General features: G+C 35.4%; 1 protein-coding gene across 6 annotated transcripts in view; it reads right to left on the bottom strand.

Moving 5' to 3' along the window:
* LOC104012373 (A disintegrin and metalloproteinase with thrombospondin motifs 6) overlaps positions 1-21,130 on the bottom strand; it is a 168,852-nt gene that overhangs the window by 78,299 nt on the left and 69,423 nt on the right. For all 6 annotated transcript variants that reach the window (XM_087762590.1, XM_087762587.1, XM_087762588.1 and 3 more), the window contains 3 exons: positions 20,869-20,974; positions 11,941-12,087; positions 3,073-3,214 (listed from right to left, as the gene is read on the bottom strand). In XM_087762590.1, the coding sequence (XP_087618716.1) occupies positions 3,073-3,214; positions 11,941-12,087; positions 20,869-20,974 (395 nt within the window). The remainder of the gene's footprint in view (positions 1-3,072; positions 3,215-11,940; positions 12,088-20,868; positions 20,975-21,130) is intronic.

Below are 21,130 nucleotides of genomic sequence, written 5' to 3'. Positions count from 1 at the left end.
TGGCCCCGGCCCAATGATCCAGCCTGTCCAGGTCCCTCTGTAGGGCCTTCCTACCCTCCAGCAGATCAACACTTCCACCCAACTTGGCGTCATCTGCAAACTTACTGAGGGTGTACTCAATCCCCTCATCCAGATCATCAGTGAAGATATTGAACAGGACCGGCCCCAGTACTGAGCCCTGGGGAACACCACTCGTGACCGGCTGCCAACTGGATTTGACTCCATTCACCACCACTCTCTGGGCTCGGCCGTCCAGCCAGTTTTTAACCCAGCACAGAGTGCACCCATCCAAGCCATGAGCAGCCAGCTTCTCCAGGAGAATGCTGTGGGAGACAGCGTCAAAGGCCTTACTAAAGTCCAGGTAGACAACATCCACAGCCTTTCCCTCATCCACTAAGCGGGTCACCTTGTCATAGAAGGAGACCAGGTTAGTGAAGCAGGACCTCCCTTTCATAAACCCATGCTGGCTGAGCCTGATCCCCCGGTTGTCTGCTGATAAATAATGGAGAGTGGCTTGGCCAGCTACTCTGCCAGCTTCCTCAGTATCCTCGGGTGGATCCCATCTGGCCCCATGGACTTGTGCGCATCCAGGTGGAGGAACAGGTCAGTGACTGCCACCTCTTCGACAACTGGGACTTCACTCTGCATCCTATCTCCATCTCCCAGCTCAGGGGCCTGAAAAACCCGAGGATGACTAGCTTGACTATTAAAGACTGAGGCAAAGAAGGCATTAAGTACCTCTGCCTTCTCCTCAAAAAGGCAAGCAGTTTTCTCTGAGATTTCCCTTTGTTTTAGAATTTATTTACTTCTGGGTCACTAAATCCCACGTTGGAAAACTTGCTCTATCCCTTTTTTACCAGGCACTTCAAATAAAAAGTGCTGAAAGAAGTGCTAGAAAGGAGTTAGTATATGAATTAGGTCCACTGTCAGTTGGGGATATTTACTATATTTTTCCATTTATAATTGCACGTGTCTGTTAGAATAAGATCAGTGAACTATTAATGGCATCTTCATGTCAATAATACATCAATTAGGAACATTCAGAGCACTGACTGTTCACTTTTGATATTGAAAGTGTAGAACAGAGTATTCAACTTAACTTTTCCTGGTATTTAGATCTAGTTCCACTACTCAGTTCTAAAAACCCTTTCATATATGAATAGGTCTTTCTTGTGTGGATATTTTCCATCTGTACTATCAGCTTGCAAAGATTAATTTTTTCCTTTCAATATTATCACTTGAAATCTGTACGATCATAATCATCGTGATGGCATTTTCAGAGCATTATGGCCATGGCAGAAAATATTTTTAAATGTAGACATTATTTTAAATGCATATAATGTCTTAGAGAGGATATTACCAGATTTCTACAATAACCTGTTACATAAATATATACAGTCTGAATCCTATTATTAAAAATAGGGGTTTTTTTTAGAAACACTTATAAGTCATGCTCACACTGATGGAATACAATCCACTATATCAATTCAGATGACTGGTAATGTCACATGAAGACTTAAATTCTTTTAACTATTGCCTCAATTAAGTGTCAACCTCTTTGTTGTAACTATAAGGGAGTCCCAACAAAAAGTTTAAAACAAAAAGAAAGCAGAACACATAAAGCCAAGATTACCTACATCTTCATTACTTCCGATTTTTTGCATTTTAGAAACTGGTTTAAGAACAGAAGTGTACTGTGCAGCGTGATCATCACAACAACGATTACATAGTTTAACAGAGTTTGAAGAGAGAAAAACAAACACATACATGTGGAAAAGTCAGGTTTTGCACATTATTAACTTTCCAGTTTAATTTAAAATGCAGTATATCTCCAAAGGCTGTACTATAAATCATGGATTAAATACCTGCAGATTTCCTTAGTCTGAAAATAAAGAGTGTGTGTGGTGAGAATTTATAAGAAAAAAGAAAAAAAAAAAAGGGTATGCCTTAGATGTAGTGACAGGAAACAGGGCCCTTAAAGAAGAGTGATGGGAAGTGAGAACTTAAAGACGGATCAGGAATAGAAGATCCAGTGAGCTAGTCAGCCAACTACATACAGCTTTTAAATCCTTTGCACAATGCGATCTGCCAAAGAGGCATCCCAAGAATAATATTATATTTATCACCCCAAGAATACTGAAAATGGACTTTCTTTGTAGCTAGCCTTTAGAGAAGTGAATAGAGTAAATTCAGTTATTACATTGTTTTATTTGAATAATCTAATCATTAAAGTATTATTAAAACTATATATTTTTAAACCACTAGATATGTTTTCAAGGTTTAATTTAATCTCAGCTGATTATTTGATGACAAGCACAGCAGAATGCATCCTTTTACTACATACTTTGGGCTGCAAGATTTTAAGTAATATTTATAAATTTATTGCATAATAGCCTAAGTGTGCAGGTTTTTATTTATACTGTAAATTTCTTTACCTTAAATATTGCACACTGGTACTTGCAGCCAAAGCTTTGCTAGTACTTAGCTATTCAGTGTTCTATTCGGCTATCTAGCTTCATGTTCCTCTGTTCCCATAACCAATTATTCTTCTTTTCAAAAAGAGATCTGAACAATGTGAGAAACAATAAACTCAATGCTAGCAAAAAAAATTAAAATAAAAACAAACAGACCTGACAAATCAATACAAGTACAAAAGTAACTTCAAAATGTAGCTTTAAACTGAAAAGTTAAAGCCAACACAACAGATTTCATGTTTCAAGATTAATACAACATGAACCTGATCTCATTTAAATGAAATCAGGGAAAATTCTGTAGTACACTTTACAAGGAGCAGGATCAAGTGTTCTGGGCTCCTTTTTTTCCTAACATTAAAGAATGCTTCTCCAGCTCATTGTAACCCACACATTTTGGTGTACAGTACACACAAATGACTCAAGCAAAAGATGCAGCATAAGGATTAAAATGTACCCTTTGCTTACATATGATGGCACCGGACAGTATGCTATCAGAAATCTGTAACCCACTACTGCATCTAACTAAAGATTTATGTTATAAAGGAATATATGCAAATGACTAAGCAGAACACTCATCATAAGGATTAAGACTTCTTACCCCATATTTACATTGGCGGGATGTTGCTCCATACTGGAAGCGACACTGTTCATCAGCATCATACACCTGACCTGGGGCCACAGCTGGATAAAGAAATTCACGCTTGGGAGGCTCATTATCAAGGCAAGTACCACGGCCTGAACTGTTCAACATAAAGGACCAAAGGAATTAGGAATTCTACTGACTGTAAATCACAGTAACGATATCATGTATCTAGTTCTTACTCTTAAAAGCACTGGGTGTGAAACAAATATGATTGCAAAAAACAAACAGTAAGATGGTACACCCATAGTAAAGATAAAAAATAATTAGAGGGAATTAAGATATTAAAATAATTTTAATCATTATTATTAACAAAAATGCTTATTTTAGATTGTGAAATATATTTCATATATTATCCTTTTTAAAAGTACAATAATTTCTGAGCCACACAAGACTGATTTTCATTTTTGTTTTAACATTCCTATTTGTTTTCACTGAAGAACAGCTACATTTGGTCATAGAATGAAAAATAAGCAAATTAAGCAAATAAAAGAAATTAAATTTACAATTCTTAATGACCCTTCTGATCCTTCAAACAGCTAAGTACAATCTTATAGATATGAGCAGCTCAATTGGTTTATATAAAACACATTTAAATTTCAACATGACTAAATGTTTATAGGATTAGGACCTTAACATGCATGCTTTTCTTCCATTTGAGTGAACAAAATAGTTACAGTGGTAAAAATTCTCCAGGATCTTCAAATTTACCTATACTTGGGTGAGTGACAAAATTTGTATGGGTCCAAGGATCTTTTCTATTGTATTAATAATAATTAATCTTCAAAAACTCATGATAGAACTAACATCATCATCTTTGAAAACTTTAATATTCTCTTCTTTTCACTGTTTTGTTTGGTGGGTTTTTTGCTTGTTTGGGTTTTTTCAAAATATGCCCATATTCAACAACAATATTTTAGTGTAGTGGAACAAATAACAAAGAAAGCCAAAGGCAGACAGAGTTCTTTCTTTTGTTTAGAAAACTTTGTAATTTGCTAAATACAATTATTCAATTTTATTTAGTCAGTGTGCATAAAAGAGGACAGATGCTTTTTTACTTTCATTTAACATGTGAATAAGTGAGGATTTTTAAAGAATTCTTATGCCAACACTTTAAATTTTTTTCCAACATTCCTACAAATGTTGCCAGGACTTATGTTTTTTTTCCAAATCTTTTCCATGCACCTTGCCAAAGGAACATAATTTCAGAAGTGAGTGTTCTACACCGGTTTTTGGAGATCTCCAATTTTCTATACTTCTTATCTGCAGATAAAAAAGAGCAAAAAGCCCCCTTTAACCATACATTTTATGTTCTCATTTTAACCCTATTTCATTTCTTTGAAATACTACAACAAACCCTTTGGAAAAACAAAGAAACAAACAACTGCCAACCGTTTCAGAAGAATGCAAACAGCAACTAAGGCAATAAGTAGGTAAATACAGAAAAAAAAATGATATTGTTACTAAACCCAATGAATTTAATGTGATTCACCTGCATATAACACACCCCACACCCCCCCCCCCAACTCAGCTGAAATCTACCTTTAAAATATCACACATGTGGTTCTGGCATAAAAAATAATGTACTTGCCTCTTTATTCCAGTTTTAATTATTGCAAGCATATATATTTTCTAATAGCAGAAGTTGGGAAAATATCCTACATTCTTTTGAATCTAAATATTTCGGTGTTGTATTTTGCATGTATGAGGAGTACATGTTAATAATTCCAGTATGGAAATAACTCAAAATATAATCTGATCTTTCTGTACTGTTTGGACCAAACTGCAGATAGGAACTTTGCTTAAACAAGCAATGGGAAGTTTAGCATTTGACATCAGCTTGAGCTCATATTGCATATGATGGGAATATTTCCATAGATTCCAATAATGTAGAGGTTGATCTGTAAACTGTGATCCTGTAAACAGACAACCAAGGGCACAGCATTTAAAAACTCTTATTACCTTTGATGACTCTCTCCGTAGGCATATGGACCCCTGAACAGATTAGATTACAGAATCAGATCTAAATCTTTAAATGCACCGAACCTGTAAATTAAAGTCTATACCTATAGACTTTACCTATACCAAGACATATAATTGCAGAAATGTAAATCAAAATCCTTGTAGTAAATACAAAAATATGTCTGTTCTGCTCTAATGACAGGATTTTCACCATAATGAAACGTTGTAGTAGCAAAAAAGCAAGAAACTACTAAGCAGTCATTCACTTGCTAGCTACATTACATCACCATCTCTCAGACTGAAAATTTGTTTCTCCCTTTCCTTCTGCTTCAGTTCTATTATTTCTCTCAAGTACTTGAACAAAATTGACACATTTTACAAACTTACTGTGGAAACCTGATACTGTATTCTGTGACTTGAAGTATTTTGGAAAAGAAATACCACGTGTTATAAAACACATTCATAAAACCAGGGACTTTCCATTGGTAATGAAGGATCTCACCAAAGCTGGGCAAAGGATGAATACAGGCTGAGGGTCTTGGAACCTTTCCAGACAAGTTCTACTGGACTCAGGAATGGTGTAATACTCTTGAGTCTATGTTCTTCTCCCTTTCTCTTTGCTCCACCAAGGCACAATCCAGATACTCCAGAAAAAAAATCTGCTAAATCTAGGGGAATGAACCAAAAGGGTGCAAAAAGAATAATGGTATTGGAGCACTTTCTAAACAGAGATCTAACAGTTATTATCAAGCCCACAAAAGTGAAAAAAGCCCTTGTGTAGATGTAAAAAAGATAATGGGAAGGAAAAGAATGCCCAAATACCTTCATCTCTGCAATTTTAGAAAATTTCTACTCACAATCAGTTTTGTGCTTTGTGATTTTATCTTATATAGGAAGCATATACAAAGCCAAAAAAAGCTACTGGATATCCCTGTCAAAGCATTTACATTTTTGAAGAGGGAGTGGATAAATCTTTACTGTCTGCAATAGAAATAAGATTATCTCTAACTCACCATACATTCTATTTACTCCACAAGATACTACTAGTACTCAAGGACTTTCTCATTTTCCTAATTTTAAGTTAATTTCATGAGTTTATATGGGACATAGCGGGGCTAGTTTCAATTATAAAATAGCTAGGCTTGATGTCATTTCATCCCAGTATTCCAGGGTAGTGTGTCAAGAGATCTTTGTAAAACACTCTACAATATAGTATAAACATTGTTTTGTATTTTAATATTACAGGATAGCAAATTAATCTTCTGTTTGGAAGGATATCAAGGATACTAGAGCATTCTCTGAAAGCTTAAGATCTCAGACATGCTATCACTGCTAACTGCTTGATCAATATAACAGCAACCAGGGATTCAACGTTAGAATCTTTACAGACTGAACAATGCAATACTGAGGACCACTATCTCTGTGCAGACATCACTTTTATATCCAAGGCCACTAAAGAGAAAAAGCAAAAACCATGGACATAGACCTCTCAGAGTTTATGCTCATATTACAATATCTATTCCCAAATATCTCAGCAACACACACAGTACAACGTAACTCCTTCAATGGTTGAGGAAAATATCCCAGATTACTGGCACTGAAAATAGGTTTTGAATGTTAAAGAATTGGCTCATTGGCTCGCGGACTATAATGCAAGCTATGATTAACAATCATATAATAAATGTATTATAATGATTACACAAACTGCTTCTCTTTTTTTTAATTGAGTAGCCTTTTAAGCAAAACACAGACTTTTGACAGTTGAGAAATCTACAGCAATTGGGGACATATCCTTTTTATCCAATTATGTTAGCTAAAAAAAAATCTCCTACTAAACTTTAAAGAAAAAAGAGGCAAATGATAATCCAAAGTGTAGGTCAATAGATAATACTGAATGTAAAATTTCTCCATTGATTTGTAGAGAGAGAGATGAAATTTTGATATGATTGATGTGACCTTATCTTACAGAACTAGTCTTGGCTTGTACTTTTTTAAAAAGTTAATTTAGATTTCTGGAGTACCAGGGGATTGGCCAATATGCCATGGGCAGCATATGAGGCATATATATAGAACTATCCTATATTTATCTTGCATATTGACTTGTATGTCCAAGATTCTTGGCCAGATGATGCCTGTCCCCAGACACTGGAAAATTTTTTATATTGTCTACATGGGCTTGCTTGGACCAAGGTAGTTTTGGCTCCTCTCCAGAGTTAGAAAGGTGTAGTCCCTGAAATCTAAATCCTGCTGTATGGCAATTCTAGAGACTCTCCAAGAATTTCCTGTGATAGATCTTACTTTTTCAAATAGACTCTTGGTTCTTCATTCCTCTTCAAAAGACAATCCTGCCTTTGAAAAACAGAGTGCCATCTGGCTTCTTGTAACACCTTCTCTTATCTAATACTGACAAGCTTAAGCAACTATGATTCCAGAAATCATCCAGATTATGTTATTATAAAACATAAAAGTAACTGAATAAAGAATCCTAAATAGAAAGTTCTCTTTTTTATGCCTAGGGATCTGCATGGCTCTATAGGCACACTGTATAAATATATGCTGGATATAATGAAACTTCCATGCTATATTTATTTATTTATTTATTTATTTATTTTTATATATATATATATATATATATATATATATGCTGCATAGAATGAAATCATACCAATCGGTTTTCAATCACAGACAATATTTTTAGGGTTGGTTCATTTCTCCTATAGACAGATATTAAGGGTTTCTACTCCTCTCACAGGAACCTGTCCTCTGACACTGCTCTCCAACCCTTCAATTCTAAGTGAGTACTTCTGCATTTAACTCCATAAAAAGGTTAGCGAAATTTAAAGCCATTGTAAAGCACTTATCAACAATTCAGTTGATAAACTGAATTCAGTCAATCTTTCACTCTAACATAAAGCTTGACACACAACAGCTATTCGTGCTAGAAGAAAAGTTTTCCCCAGGAAAAGAATGGGTTTCCTTGGCCATTTCAAAGCCCATGCTGACTGGTCATCCTTCTTGGGAGTTTTGAATGATCTATTAGCAATACATAGCTTTGCTTTGTCTTTATTCCCATCCTTAAAGCCATATTCATCCTCTATCCGGCCATCCCGCAAAATAATTTGTTTTCCCAACTAGTGTCTGACTGAATTGATACCTTCCAAGTTATATTTAATGGCTATTCCTCAGTACCATCAGTCTGGAAAATTTGTTTCTGGGTGTAGTTTTTAGAAAGTCATGAGAAAAAGGAGGATGAAGCTGAGGCTCAACTTTGAACATCACCAGGATGACTTCTGTTTCAAAATTCTTCTGCCTGATGAGAAAGGACAGTGTGGTATCTACGCTACAAAATGGCACACAGTGCAAAACTGCTGTAGCAAATGGTGACCCAAGCTGGTAAACTGGTAAATCCACATGAATCTACCTTACCATATAATACTGTGAACTCTTAATGAGCTTCTAGCTGAATGCATTCCAGCTGCATTATCTTGGTGCCATGACAGCCCTGCCCGAACTTGTATCCAGATCCAAGCTTATAAATATAAAAGGTGTTGTGATATGTCATACAGACTCACAGCCTCAGGTTTCTGCTTGGGTATCTGCATTTCATCCCACCATGCTCTATCTTTCTTGTTAGACATAGCTAAATGAATCCTAAACTAGCCATACTCACTAAGCACAGAAAAAAACACTTGTCTTCCTTGCTTGTGGTCTAGTGGGTCCTGTCCCAGCTGTTTTCCCATTCTTGATGAAAAATGGAGAGAAAGGGGGTAGAGTCTAATCTATCTGGAATAAACATCTGCAGACACAGATAACAGCATCTTGAGGATTTGCCTTTAAAGCTCTAAATCAGTATCTTCCTCATCTGTTGCTAAGTTCTGAAAAAGTATTAGAAAAAAAAAGGAACAAGTTTTCCTGTCTGGATGCAGACTGTTCTGCTATTTATAGGAACAGTCAAAGAATTGCTACCACATGAAACTCACTATTTTTCTTTGCTTCTTGCTCACTGATCATTACCTACAACAGAAAAGCCTCTGCTCTTAAAGCTGTTCTGCCTCAAGGAAAGGTGTGAATAGGTAAAAAAGAAGTGATCTAGGCTTCTGACAGCTGTCCTTCAGGTACCTGTGTAACTCTATCTTAACAGCTTCCTGCTGTCATTGAGGATATGACATGAAAAGCTGGGGAGAAGACTAGAAACGAGAAAAAACCTACAGTTTTACAGACTATTCAACTTTATAAAATAATAAAACAACTATTTTCAGAAAAAAGTATCAATTCATTTATAGGATATTAGAACCAAAAACAATAAGAAGCATGGATTTATAATGAACAGATCATGTTTGAGAAATCTGACATTTTTAAAGACAGATTGCAAAATTAGTAGATGAAGGAGAAGTTATCTTTGGCTCTTAGTATGTTATTTAACACAGTATCCTATCCAATTGGAAAATCCATTCATAATTGCAATGCTTAGAAGAATGTTTATCCAAGGTGGCTTTGAAAAAAATAACATCTACATTCTGGGTTACAAAAATATAGCTAAAATATTATAAAAGATAATGTATTATTGAAGCTGCTATTTCTAGGGGTTTTTTTTACTCTAGCTCAAATATCACCTAGTATCTTCAGTAATGATTTTTTATGAAATTCACAGATGGTAGTAATTCAAGTAGAGTTGCAAACACTGGCAATGATAGAGAAGTATCTCAGAAAAACTGAAGAGATTAGAACTACAGGAATAGATTCACCAGAGTACTATTCTGGCTTTATACTAATATAACTACAATTTCAGTGGCATCCCCCAGACTTAAAAATGAAACTTAATAGTGAATCAAACCTGGGGAATAGAAAAGAATAATGGAGATGCTAACAGTAAAAACTAAAATAAATAAAAACATTTAAACATAAAGTAGAGGAGGCACAAGCTAAACATGTTTTTTAACTGACAGTAAAAAATTGAAAGATCACTGCATACATATCAAGTAAAGAAACAAAAAAGTTTGTTCAGACTGAAATTTAAAACTGTGCGGGAACTTTATGAACAAATATTCAGCTCTATTACATTTGCAGCATAATACAAGCCACAGAATTTTACCACATTTCTTTCTCAAAGGCCATAAATAAGAAATGACTGCTTAGCTACCTGTGGAATTACATCTTCATCAATAGACAACTTATTTTCAGGACAATTATGAGTTCAAAATGGAGTTCAGAAGAGAGCAACAAATAGAAGTAAGATGAGGCAGAGAAGAGCAGAACTGAAACAGTAAGAAACAAACCCCCAAATGCTACAAGAAAATACCTGAACTATAAGCTGACAGTCAGAACTACCAAGCTGTGAAATAATCTCTCAGAAGAGATGCGAAAACCCTACTCTTTGTCATAGTTAAAACTAGGCTGCGTGACATACTAGAAAGACTACTAATGGGAACAGTGTTGAATTAACAGAAATGATTGGCAATGATGAAACAAGTCTACCCTGTATTTTTTTTATAATGCTAGTGTTAAATGAATACATATATATCTTTCCTGAGAAAATCAACTTATATTGTTAGAAACCTGTATCACACATACATGTAGGATGACTTATTCAGTGTGCTTTAGTTTATACACTCATCTTAAACACTCCAGTACATAAAATTGGGTGGGTGCATAGTTCAGTGGGGTGATACAAAATGCCTTAACCTGATACAGAAACTGAGGAGAAGTATTTTCCTCTGAACAGCACCTAACACCAACATGAAACATCTGTCTCTGCCCACTGACTCTATGGGGAGCTCAAACACCTCTTCAGAACAATTCAGTGCTCCTGTACATCGAGTGGGAAGCTACATTTGAACCAATCTAAAGAAAATGTATTGGTCTGGATGGGTTCCTTCAAGTAAGATTCAGAATACAGCACCTTATTCTGAGGTTAGATCCCTGAAAGAGAAGCAGCCCAGTTTGTTCTTAGCGGTTAGACCACTTGACTGGTTTAAGTCCATCTCCTAAAACACAGTGTCTGAATTATTGAACAACCTTTATTTCTAAAAGGAATAATTGCACTGATGACACTGAACCTACCAACCAACTGACATTTGCTCCCATAAAGCCCGTCTTATGCACATTTTTAAAAATCCTGTTATTAACGTGTTCTCAGTGAACAGTTCTGTGTCTTCCACAACTTAAAATGCATACAAAGGCTTCATTATGTATCATGTATACCAATGTATACATTGATATGAGCACATTTTTGAGACTAACATATTTTGACTATTTTAATTTTTTCATACAGAAGTAAAATTTCAGATAGCAATCTATTTCTGGATAAAAATCACCACAGAAGTATAGGTTAGCACAATTTTAAGGTATTAATATAAAGATCTATGCCATCCTCTCCTATGATCTTTATATTCTCGCTAAAGGTGCCAAAGAATATTGATAGAAAAAAACCCACAAGACTGCATTAAAAAATCAGGAGAATGAAATGTACAAGGAACAGGGCTAGAACCTTGTTCCTTTCATTCGATTCCCTCACATTATGCATGTATTTAAAAAAAAAATACTTCCCATCATTCATAGAAAAATTCAATCCTTCTCTATTTCTCACCCTCAGATTAATTTAGTAATAAAATATGATCAGCACTTTAAAATGTATTGAATAGATTAAAAATGAGAACTGTAAGGTGGGGAATGGAGCAGGAGAAGCTTTTACCATTACATAGGAAAAGGACTCCACAATATAAAAGCCTTAAGTAACTTGCTATACTTCCATCTGTTCATTCTAAAAATGTAAACCATCAGAACAGGTCACTGTGTCTCTACTATTTATTCTGAAAGGTATGAATTTTTGTAACAACTCATGATTTTTCTTGAGAGATTACTTACTCTAAAAAACTGGTGATGTAATCCCGACTGCAGGCTGACCAAGAGAAAGGGTTGGTGTTTGCTGTAATATGAGCTGCCATTAGCTTTGCTGCTTCATGACCTTTGGTCCCACAGGAATTTCCAATTCCATCATGATTCATACCAAAACTGCCCAAAAGAGGAGGAGAGAAACCGCCCATTATTCTTCTGCAGCATTGGACATCTCTTAAAACTTAACATGATTTTCACAGAAATCATGCTTGGACCTAAAAGAACATACTTAGTACAGAGAAGTCAAAGTGGAGAATCATGATCAGTTAAGTTCTGTTTAGTTTATTCGGATCTCAGAATACTGCGCAACTACGTAACATTTTTTTTCCACAGACTTTAGAAAGCATTTTACTTATTTTCTAAAGCTTTTAAAGAAAATTTAACAATATTCTTGCAAGATAAATACAGAGCACTCAGTCCTTATTTGGTTATTGTACCTGGATAAGGAATACACATTGTGGCACTGATGCTTGGATTAGTAAACAGGGACAAACAGGGAGTAGGTGATGTTGCTGTAAGAGTACCGTATAGGCACACAGTAGCCAATGAAAGTTCAAGCAGAACATGGGTTTTGCAATTCCCAGGGCTATGCTGTATGCTTACTCCCTCTATGTATCCACTCACAGGGTGACTTGGAGCCCTTCTATTAGCACTCTCCTTTGTCATGGAACTTCAGAATGAAGGAGACTAAAAATCAGCAGAAAATACAGTAAGAAACCTCTAGTTGGCACTTGGCCAACAGAGATTTCCAGGCAACAACTTAATTAACTTTCAGCAAAGATGATATGACTCTGGAAAAAGAAATATGGCAAAAGAGTCCTTATGCCCTAGAAATCCTGTGCTACTGAAAGACACCCTTGGAGCTACAGATGGCCAACATAATCATCAAATTAAAACTAGAAGTTAACTCACAGAAAATCTATTTGAAAAGACTTTCATTATACGTATTAAACTATCTTTAATTAAATTATTACTGTTATTCCTAAACAATCAACAACATGTACCTGACTGGCCTGACATAAATGAAGCACTTGAAGAGAATATGCAAAACAATGACCTTTCTTAATAGTATACACTTTTTAAAAACTCCATTTTCTTACTCTGCCTTTGATTAATTTCCTCTCAGTCAGGGAAACTTATTTCTTTAAATATTATCCTTTGGCCAAGTTAGCTCCTCCTTCCCCAAACATGGCACAAGGATTATGAAATCAAAGGAACGGGTAGTGAGATACATAGGAGCCTTCCTGACCATGGGAGAGAGTAGTAGTCAAAGGGAATGCCATAACTGAGCTTCTGCATACCCAGAGCAGCGAAACTATCACTTCTTTACATGTCATTTAAGAGGTCAGTCGTTAGAGCCTTCTCTATTACAAATACTAAAAAGTCTGACTCCCTGATTTCTTACTCATCATTCAGGAATACAAATGTGTTGAGGCACTCCATTTTGATTTTCTAGAAACTTTTAGGACTGACTGCCAGAAGATACAAATGGTGGTACAAAAGGTTGGCCATTTATCTACTGACAAGAGTATTTCATACCACTTTCTTTATTGAAAACAGTGACAGTGTTAATCTGAACATATTGCTCCAGAATGTGGTATAAAAATACAAGATTTTCATGTGACTCTGAGCAACATATGTTCTATAATGAAACTTTCAGACCAGTGTTAATTATTTTGATCAGTCTTCAATATTGATATATATTTTGGGAGGGAAACAGTTAGATGTCCAATGCAACAAACCAAATCAGAATTTTACAATGAAAATAAGTACTTTATTGGCCTAGTTCTCAACTGCCATCATTTCCTAGAATTAGGGGTACCTCAAATGGAAACATTTCCTTTTAAATTACCTCTGTACAATTTCTTAAAATAGAAAACCTTAGTTTTTAATAATTTCTATGAATGACTCCCTTTATAGAAATGGGCATTTGAGTATGTGGGAAAGAGTTGAATTGGATCATGTTGACTATTTCTGATATCCAAGCTTATCCCTAGTTAGTATATTCCCTTTGTCAAAGAAATGACATAGACTTCAACTGTCTGGGAAATTAATATCTTTGGGCCTATCAAAAAAAAAAAAAAAAAAAAAGAACAAAGCTTGTAGTTTAATAGCTTTCCTTCTTCTACCCACTCTCCTTATGAAAAAGATGTTGTTGCTGGTGGCAGTGGTATGTCTGATAAAAAGTATGTCTATGAAGCTGCTATTCTTGATGCACACAGGAACTCAATGCCTTTTCATGAGCTGATGGTACTCGCATTTTTTATAACTATTCATTCACCTAAATCATCTATTCCCTTCCAAGAAGGCTCTTCTACTTGCCCCTGCTTCTGAGTTTAGGAGGAAACTGATCATTAGGTGCAAGTAATTTTTTCTGATGCTTAGAAAGGAGTTTTGCAATTACTGTCATCTTTTTCTGAAGATGATAGTGGCAGCATGCCATTACAACCCAGTAATTTGCACTCCTATGGCCAGGATTGCAGATGAAAACATGTTTCTGTCCAAAGTACCAGTTTTATTTCCACCAGAACACGTTGGTTATATTTGGTCATCATTACATTAAGGCTACATCTTTTACAAAAGTATGTTTGCAATTAGATTGGGGTGAAAAGGCAGAGAAGAAAGGAAGGAACATAAAATACTCCTCATGGAGCCACTGTTATAATTTATTTACCTTTTTCAAACTGACTAAACACATGCAGACTGTATTTCTTTCACTGACTTAAAGAGCCTGTCTAAAACAACCAGTATAATTCTGGCTTTACAAAGACAGCCAGATGAGCAAGGAGAGAGTGAGAAGTCTTCTCAGCTGACACAGGAGGTTCTTCTATGAAGTTACCTTTCCACCTAACATCTCAAGGAAAGATGTTTAGCCCAGCAGCTCTGAATCACTTTTTTTCCAAGTATTATGGCTCCTCTTTTCCCAAGAGAGAGCCTACATTACATTTAAGAACTGTGCAAACCAGCAGCACCAAGAACTTTAAAATCATAATTGAAACTCTCCTGCAATTTCTCTATAGTTTGTATATTTCTTAAAAAATGCTAAGGCAGCAGCATGCCTGACTAGTGCTCTGTGTCTGTTTCATTTACTAACATCTGCAATGGAACAGATTATTTTTTTTCTTGGCAATCTTTTTCCTTATATGTGAAAAAAAATATCTGCGGGAATTATTTGTAATACACATCCAACTTAAGAACTGACCTCAAAAATCACAGGGGAGATAACTGGTCTCAGCTGCACTGAATAAAACAGCAATAGATAACCAGAGACCCTGGAGTATAAACAGAGGGAAGGATGGAAATGTAAACTTCTTATCTACCCTTCCTTTATCTTGTGACAGAACAATATTGCAGGTCCCTACAATTTCAGTTGTATTTAAGATGAGATTGCTGATTTGTTGGGTGGTTCTAAATTATGATGGCTACAGTTGCCAAAACACTTATTGCTGATGTATCTGAAATGACAGCAGTTATTTTTGTGAGACAGCCAGGATGCTTCCATCTTGATTTATTATCCAAACATTTAAGATTCAGAGAAGACAGATCCAAATCAATCTGAATGCTTCTCAGTACTGCTCACAGAGGTTTATTTTGTATATCATGCACTTCTATAGCACTGAAGTTATCTGAAATGTGCTACTCAGGTGAACTGTTTTTTCCTCACTCGTTAGCAATCAATTATCTCTGCTTTCCAATTGTAGTACTGATGATCTGCATATCAAGCCATTTCCTAGCTTTCTTAGAGTTTGGAGCATTCAGAACTGCAGAGAACACTAATTTTTTTTCTCTAAATACAACAGGGTATGTTCATTTTTTAGTCACTTACAGATTCATGAGTTATATGGAGAATTTGGACTAATTCTTTTAAAGCAGTGGCACTTACTTTGCTCCACCACTTGTATAAAAGCATAAGGAAGAAAGTACCAGAGACTGAGAATCTTGAGTGAGGTGAAGCAACAAAGTTACAGGAATACCAAGCAAGAGAAATATTGTAAAATCAAGCTCTTCATCTTTTTGTCCACTATCAGAGGCTGATTTACAGCTGCTTAACTACATGTAACTCTTTAGGAAAAATAAATATTTCTTTTTAAGAGAAAAAAGAAACTTTAACCTTAAGAAGTTTTATTATACTAATTATTTGCACTAGGAAAGACAAAATAAGTTTTTTTTTTTAATAGAAGTTGCCTGCTTTTATACCTGTAGTATTACAAAGGCAGACCTAAAACAATGTTTCTTTAACAAAAAAATAAGAGAAAAAATATATATAGTCTTATGTGGCTTTTCCAGTCAATTTACTCCCTTAACTAAAAAAAAGTTACCTAAACTGTGCCTAAAAATTTAAATCATCATTCTCAGACAATCCTAGGCATCTAGCAGGATCCTAGGCATCTAGCAAGGACAAGTTTTAACTTGTTCTGGCTGGTGTTGAGGTGTTCATTCAATGTAGATTTGACTGTGTCAGCCCTGATATAGTTGAAGATGGAAGACATCATCATCATCATCATAGATAAAACAATGATGACACAATCAACTGGAGATCTGTTCATGGGAGAGCTGATGGGAAGTGGTATTAGTACAATTCATCCTAGTTGTGCTTCATATTTTGAAGTTTGGTATATGTGTCCCTATTACCTCAGATTGGAGTATTTTCTTACTAGTTGTACAATACTCCAATTCCTTGGAGATGCATTTCTTCTAGAAAATATCTCGCTCAAACTCAGGTCCTGTAATGCAGCTGAGATTTGACCAATCAAACATGAAGCTCTCTGATCACTGAAGAATGAGGAAAAGACAACTAGCTTCTGAAAGTACCTCTAGGATAACATTTTCCTGGATTAGAAATTTCTACTCCAGCACTGAAGACCAACTTTCACATATGGGCAGTAGGGGTATTTATGCTATTTTTTTACTTTGCATACAGACTACAAAAGACTTTTAAAAATGCTACAATTGCAGGCACATTTTACATGCTAGGAAATATTATTTTTCTTCTTTATCTTGCAGCCAATTTACCTTACTAAACTACAATCTATTTCCTTACTATTTCTTACACCTTCTTTTCATCAAGATATGACTGCCAAACTCCTCTGAATTTCAGTTCATTACATCTTCTATAAATCAAGACAATTCTGATTTTTCAGAAGTTACTTTAGCCACCAGCCTTTTCTCCCTGCTCCCTCCATATGGCCCTCTATAGATGTCTGTCACTAGAAAATTCTTTCCTTACTCAGAGTTTTATGGACAGTTCTCTGTTCAAAGTCTAGTCCACTATCCTCATGTTTTGACATTTCAATTCCCACCCCCCTTTTATCTTACTTATTCTTTTCACATTGTTATTTAGTTTCCAGATCTCAGATCATTCAATAGGACTGCAACAATGAATGGCACAATGCCTTTCTTTTAGGGACATACCCCTTTCAATGGAACCTGGAATTCCCTATCAATTCAACTAACCATCCTGTACAGTGTGCATGAGGCAAGTTAGGCAGTTCAGAAAGTATTCAAATAAAAAAGCACAGAGCGGAAAACCCCCTAACTCAGTTGGTAGGGAAACACAAAATGGGACTGGATCTTAAGTTTTATACTTGTCTGAGCATAAGAGCATATTCAAACTGGCAAATAGTTCCTTTCCTCACTAAGAAGAGAAAGTCAAACTTTGTTTGATAATGCAGGGCATGCACATTCAATTCTCACTCCTGCCATGAGAAATAACTGGTTGTGATTTTTCCTTACCGGAAATCTTAAGCATTTCTTCAGCATCCTGAAAGTCAAGCATCATAAATCAAATTTCTAGAGACACTATTCTGAAGTCTGAAGGACTCACTCTGAATTTTATCTGATTCACGGAAGTATTAAGAGTAATACAAGGCTGTTCTCAGAACCATGCATAGGGAGAAACAACCATAAAACTGTTAATCTAACACCATTCTTTATGCCCTCAAGAAAGAAACACAGAGTTAATCACAGTATATGGTCGTCTTCAATGAAAACAGCTAGTTATGAGTCTCGACCGCATGCAGCTTATCTGCACCAAAATTGGACTATACAAATATCAAAACTATAATAAAAACTTACAAGTGGTAAGGAACAGAAGCCAAAAACATATTTTAAAAATTACTTATAAATATTTAACAGAAAGTATGACTGACCATAATAATCACACTCACAGTCTCTAAGTCTTCAAGACTAAGTGCTTTTCTGGATACTATTATTCAACCAAATGCAAGTTATTTGGATCAATACAAGGGTAAATGAGTTAAATTTAATACACTGCAATATACATAAAGTCAGATTAGATGATCTAATAACTTCCCATCACTTTATAATTTAATGAACTACTAGAAACTAATAACAAGTTGAGCCATACTTCCAATCACAGAATCTTACAAATCCAGTTTTGGAGAAATTGTGAAGAATCTACCAGAATACATGTATTACCATTACCGTTCTCTTTTAATCACAAGATAATTTTATTCCTTAGTTCAACATTTTTTAACAAACTCAATATTCCACAGCAACTATATAATTAATAAAAACATGATCTCTAAAAATGCAATCGTCCTATTCTAATTTGAGTGGGTTTTTAGTGTATGTTATACATTCAGTGTAGACGTGTCACTTAAATGATTCTATTTTTCATTTGACAATTAAACCAATTTCCTATTTCCCATGTATGTCTGAAGAGAAAAGCAATCATTGTGGTACAGCCAAAGAAAAAAATTTACAATGCTCTTTGAAACTATTATTTTACTCACATATGCAATTATCTTCTAGTACATTCCTTAATAATACCCACTCAAGGAAGCAGGAAGTCAAGAGAAAGTAATAACTTGCTTGATTTAGTCAGAGAGGCATTCAGCATTCAGTCACATTATGGGTGAATGGGGGGTGATGAGTGGATAGCACAAAATGTTATAAGCCTTGAAGATTTTTTGCCCACATATTCTTTCCAGCTTTTACTGAAGGTATTGTCATGGTTTAACCCCAGACAGCAACTAAGCACCACACAGCCGCTCGCTCACTCCCCCCCGGTGGGATGGGGGAGAGAATCAGAAGAGTAAAAGTGAGAAGACTCGTGGGTTGAGAAAAAGACAGTTTAATAGGTAAAGCAAAAGCCACGCGCGCATGCAAAGCAAGGAATTCATTCACTACTTCCCATGGGCAGGCAGGTGTTCAGCCATCTCCAGGAAAGCAGGGCTCCATCACGCATAACGGTTACTTGGGAAGACAAACACCATCACTCCGAACATCCCCCCCTTCCTTCTTCTTCCCCCAGCTTTATCTACATGGTATGTTCATTTAACACCATGCTTGCAGTGAAACTTTCTTTAATCACTGTGCATCGGATAAAATCTAATGAATATGATTTCTACTTTTATTTCAAACCAGCATTTGACATGTCATGCAAGCTACAGGAGGAGGCAAAAGACTCAAAGAGCTGAGATTTCAGAATTTTAAAAGACCTTATGTATAAGAAGCCAAAAGATATGTATTGAAGAAAACACAGATGGTAAAAAAAAAATAATAATCCTGTGTTAACAGGATATATACAATGGCTATATTGTTTTTCTCAGATTCTAATCAAAGTCTAAGCTCTTCAAATCAATTGTCATCATGCCAGCTTTACATGATAAAATAGCTGCATATATTTAAATTATTTTCATGTATCTGTGGAATAACCTGCATAAAAGATGTAGCTGCAGGACATATGGATTAGAATTAAGATGTGGTATTGTAGGTTCTTTTGTTGTTAAACACGTGACTTAAATTCACAGCAAGGTCACATATTACTATAAGAGATTTTATTAACAAGAATTGCAGAACTATGAGTGATTTGGAGGAGCTCTTTCCTCAACAGTGGAAATATATTTTCCTTTATCCTATCTTTGTCAACTCATGCAAGTAAAGGAGGAAGGAAATGAAGATGATGAGAATTATACGTGTTTTTGTTCAGATCTTATACAATTGCTTTTGGATTCTAGAATTCATTTACTTCAGTGCAACTACAGTGTTTTTTTCATACATAATATAAATGAGATCATACTTGCCCAGTGATTATCTCGCATGATAGGTGGGCTGGAAATAAGTGTTTACTTCCAACTTCTGCTTTTGATCAGCAGATTGATAGCTTCCATTTCAGTCTGCATTGGAACTTTTAGCAGTTGCATCAGCTAATGATTGGAAAAACATGTCATCCATAACTCAGTGTTGGTCAACCCATGTAAACAAAGAAGGAAACTTCTTGATAATAGATGGTGCCTAGTATTTTTAGTCTCATCACAATGTACTAACAATGCTGTCTTTTGAAGGAAGACCTGAAATATTTCCATACCAAACTCTACTCAGATTTCATCACTCATAACATCATGCTCTTTAAAATGATATGCTGGTGCTTAAAATGTAACAAGTGATGCTATGACTGTTTTATATATTTCATGCTTGAGTGAAAGATGACTAAAAGTGTATAAATATTGACAACAGAATCAATGTTTTAATTAAAATACTTTGAATTATATGTAAGACAAAATAAGAAAAAGCAAAAAAATTACCTTTTAACTACTTTTGTTTCATAAAGAAAAGGGGGGGGGAGAGAAAATTTTCAAAGCCAAATATTTTAAAATATGAAACAGAGTAGGAAGGTTGTGAGCCAAATCTCAAAAGCACAGATTAAACTGGAATCTGAAATCAAAGGGTAAACAATGAGTCTTCAGTACTAAAGTTAAAGCCCTTGGAAATACATACTAAATAACATGTACTGCCACTCATGAATACTATATACAGAAACATGGAGCACCAGAATAGAGATGGTACAGCCATGCAGGAAAAATAATATCTATTATTAAACTAATATTAAAAAGGTGATACATTAAAATGTATTCTTTTTTTAAACTCACTCACTTGTGACCAATCTCATGTGCAATGGTAAAAGCTGAACCTAGGCCAATGTCTTCATTAATGCTGCAGCTCCTTTCAGGCTCACACATTCCAGCCACAGAGGCCAAGCCTGAATAAACAGAAGGAGACACAAAGGTCATGCCAAGGTGTTTCAGTCTTAAAAGCCCTCATTATAAATGCCTGGATTCTTTTTAATAACCTCTATGCACAGAAGGAGCAGTTGGCTAAAGGTTAACTTTCTAGTCATTTGCAAAAATCACTGGGG

The sequence above is a fragment of the Nipponia nippon genome, unplaced genomic scaffold (genome assembly GCF_047370975.1).
Source record: "Nipponia nippon isolate SJK-2023a ecotype South Korea unplaced genomic scaffold, ASM4737097v1 scaffold_26, whole genome shotgun sequence".
Classification (NCBI taxonomy): domain Eukaryota; kingdom Metazoa; phylum Chordata; class Aves; order Pelecaniformes; family Threskiornithidae; genus Nipponia; species Nipponia nippon.
The sequence above is the reverse complement of the archived record's forward strand: the minus strand, read 5'-3'. Positions and strand labels throughout refer to the sequence as shown.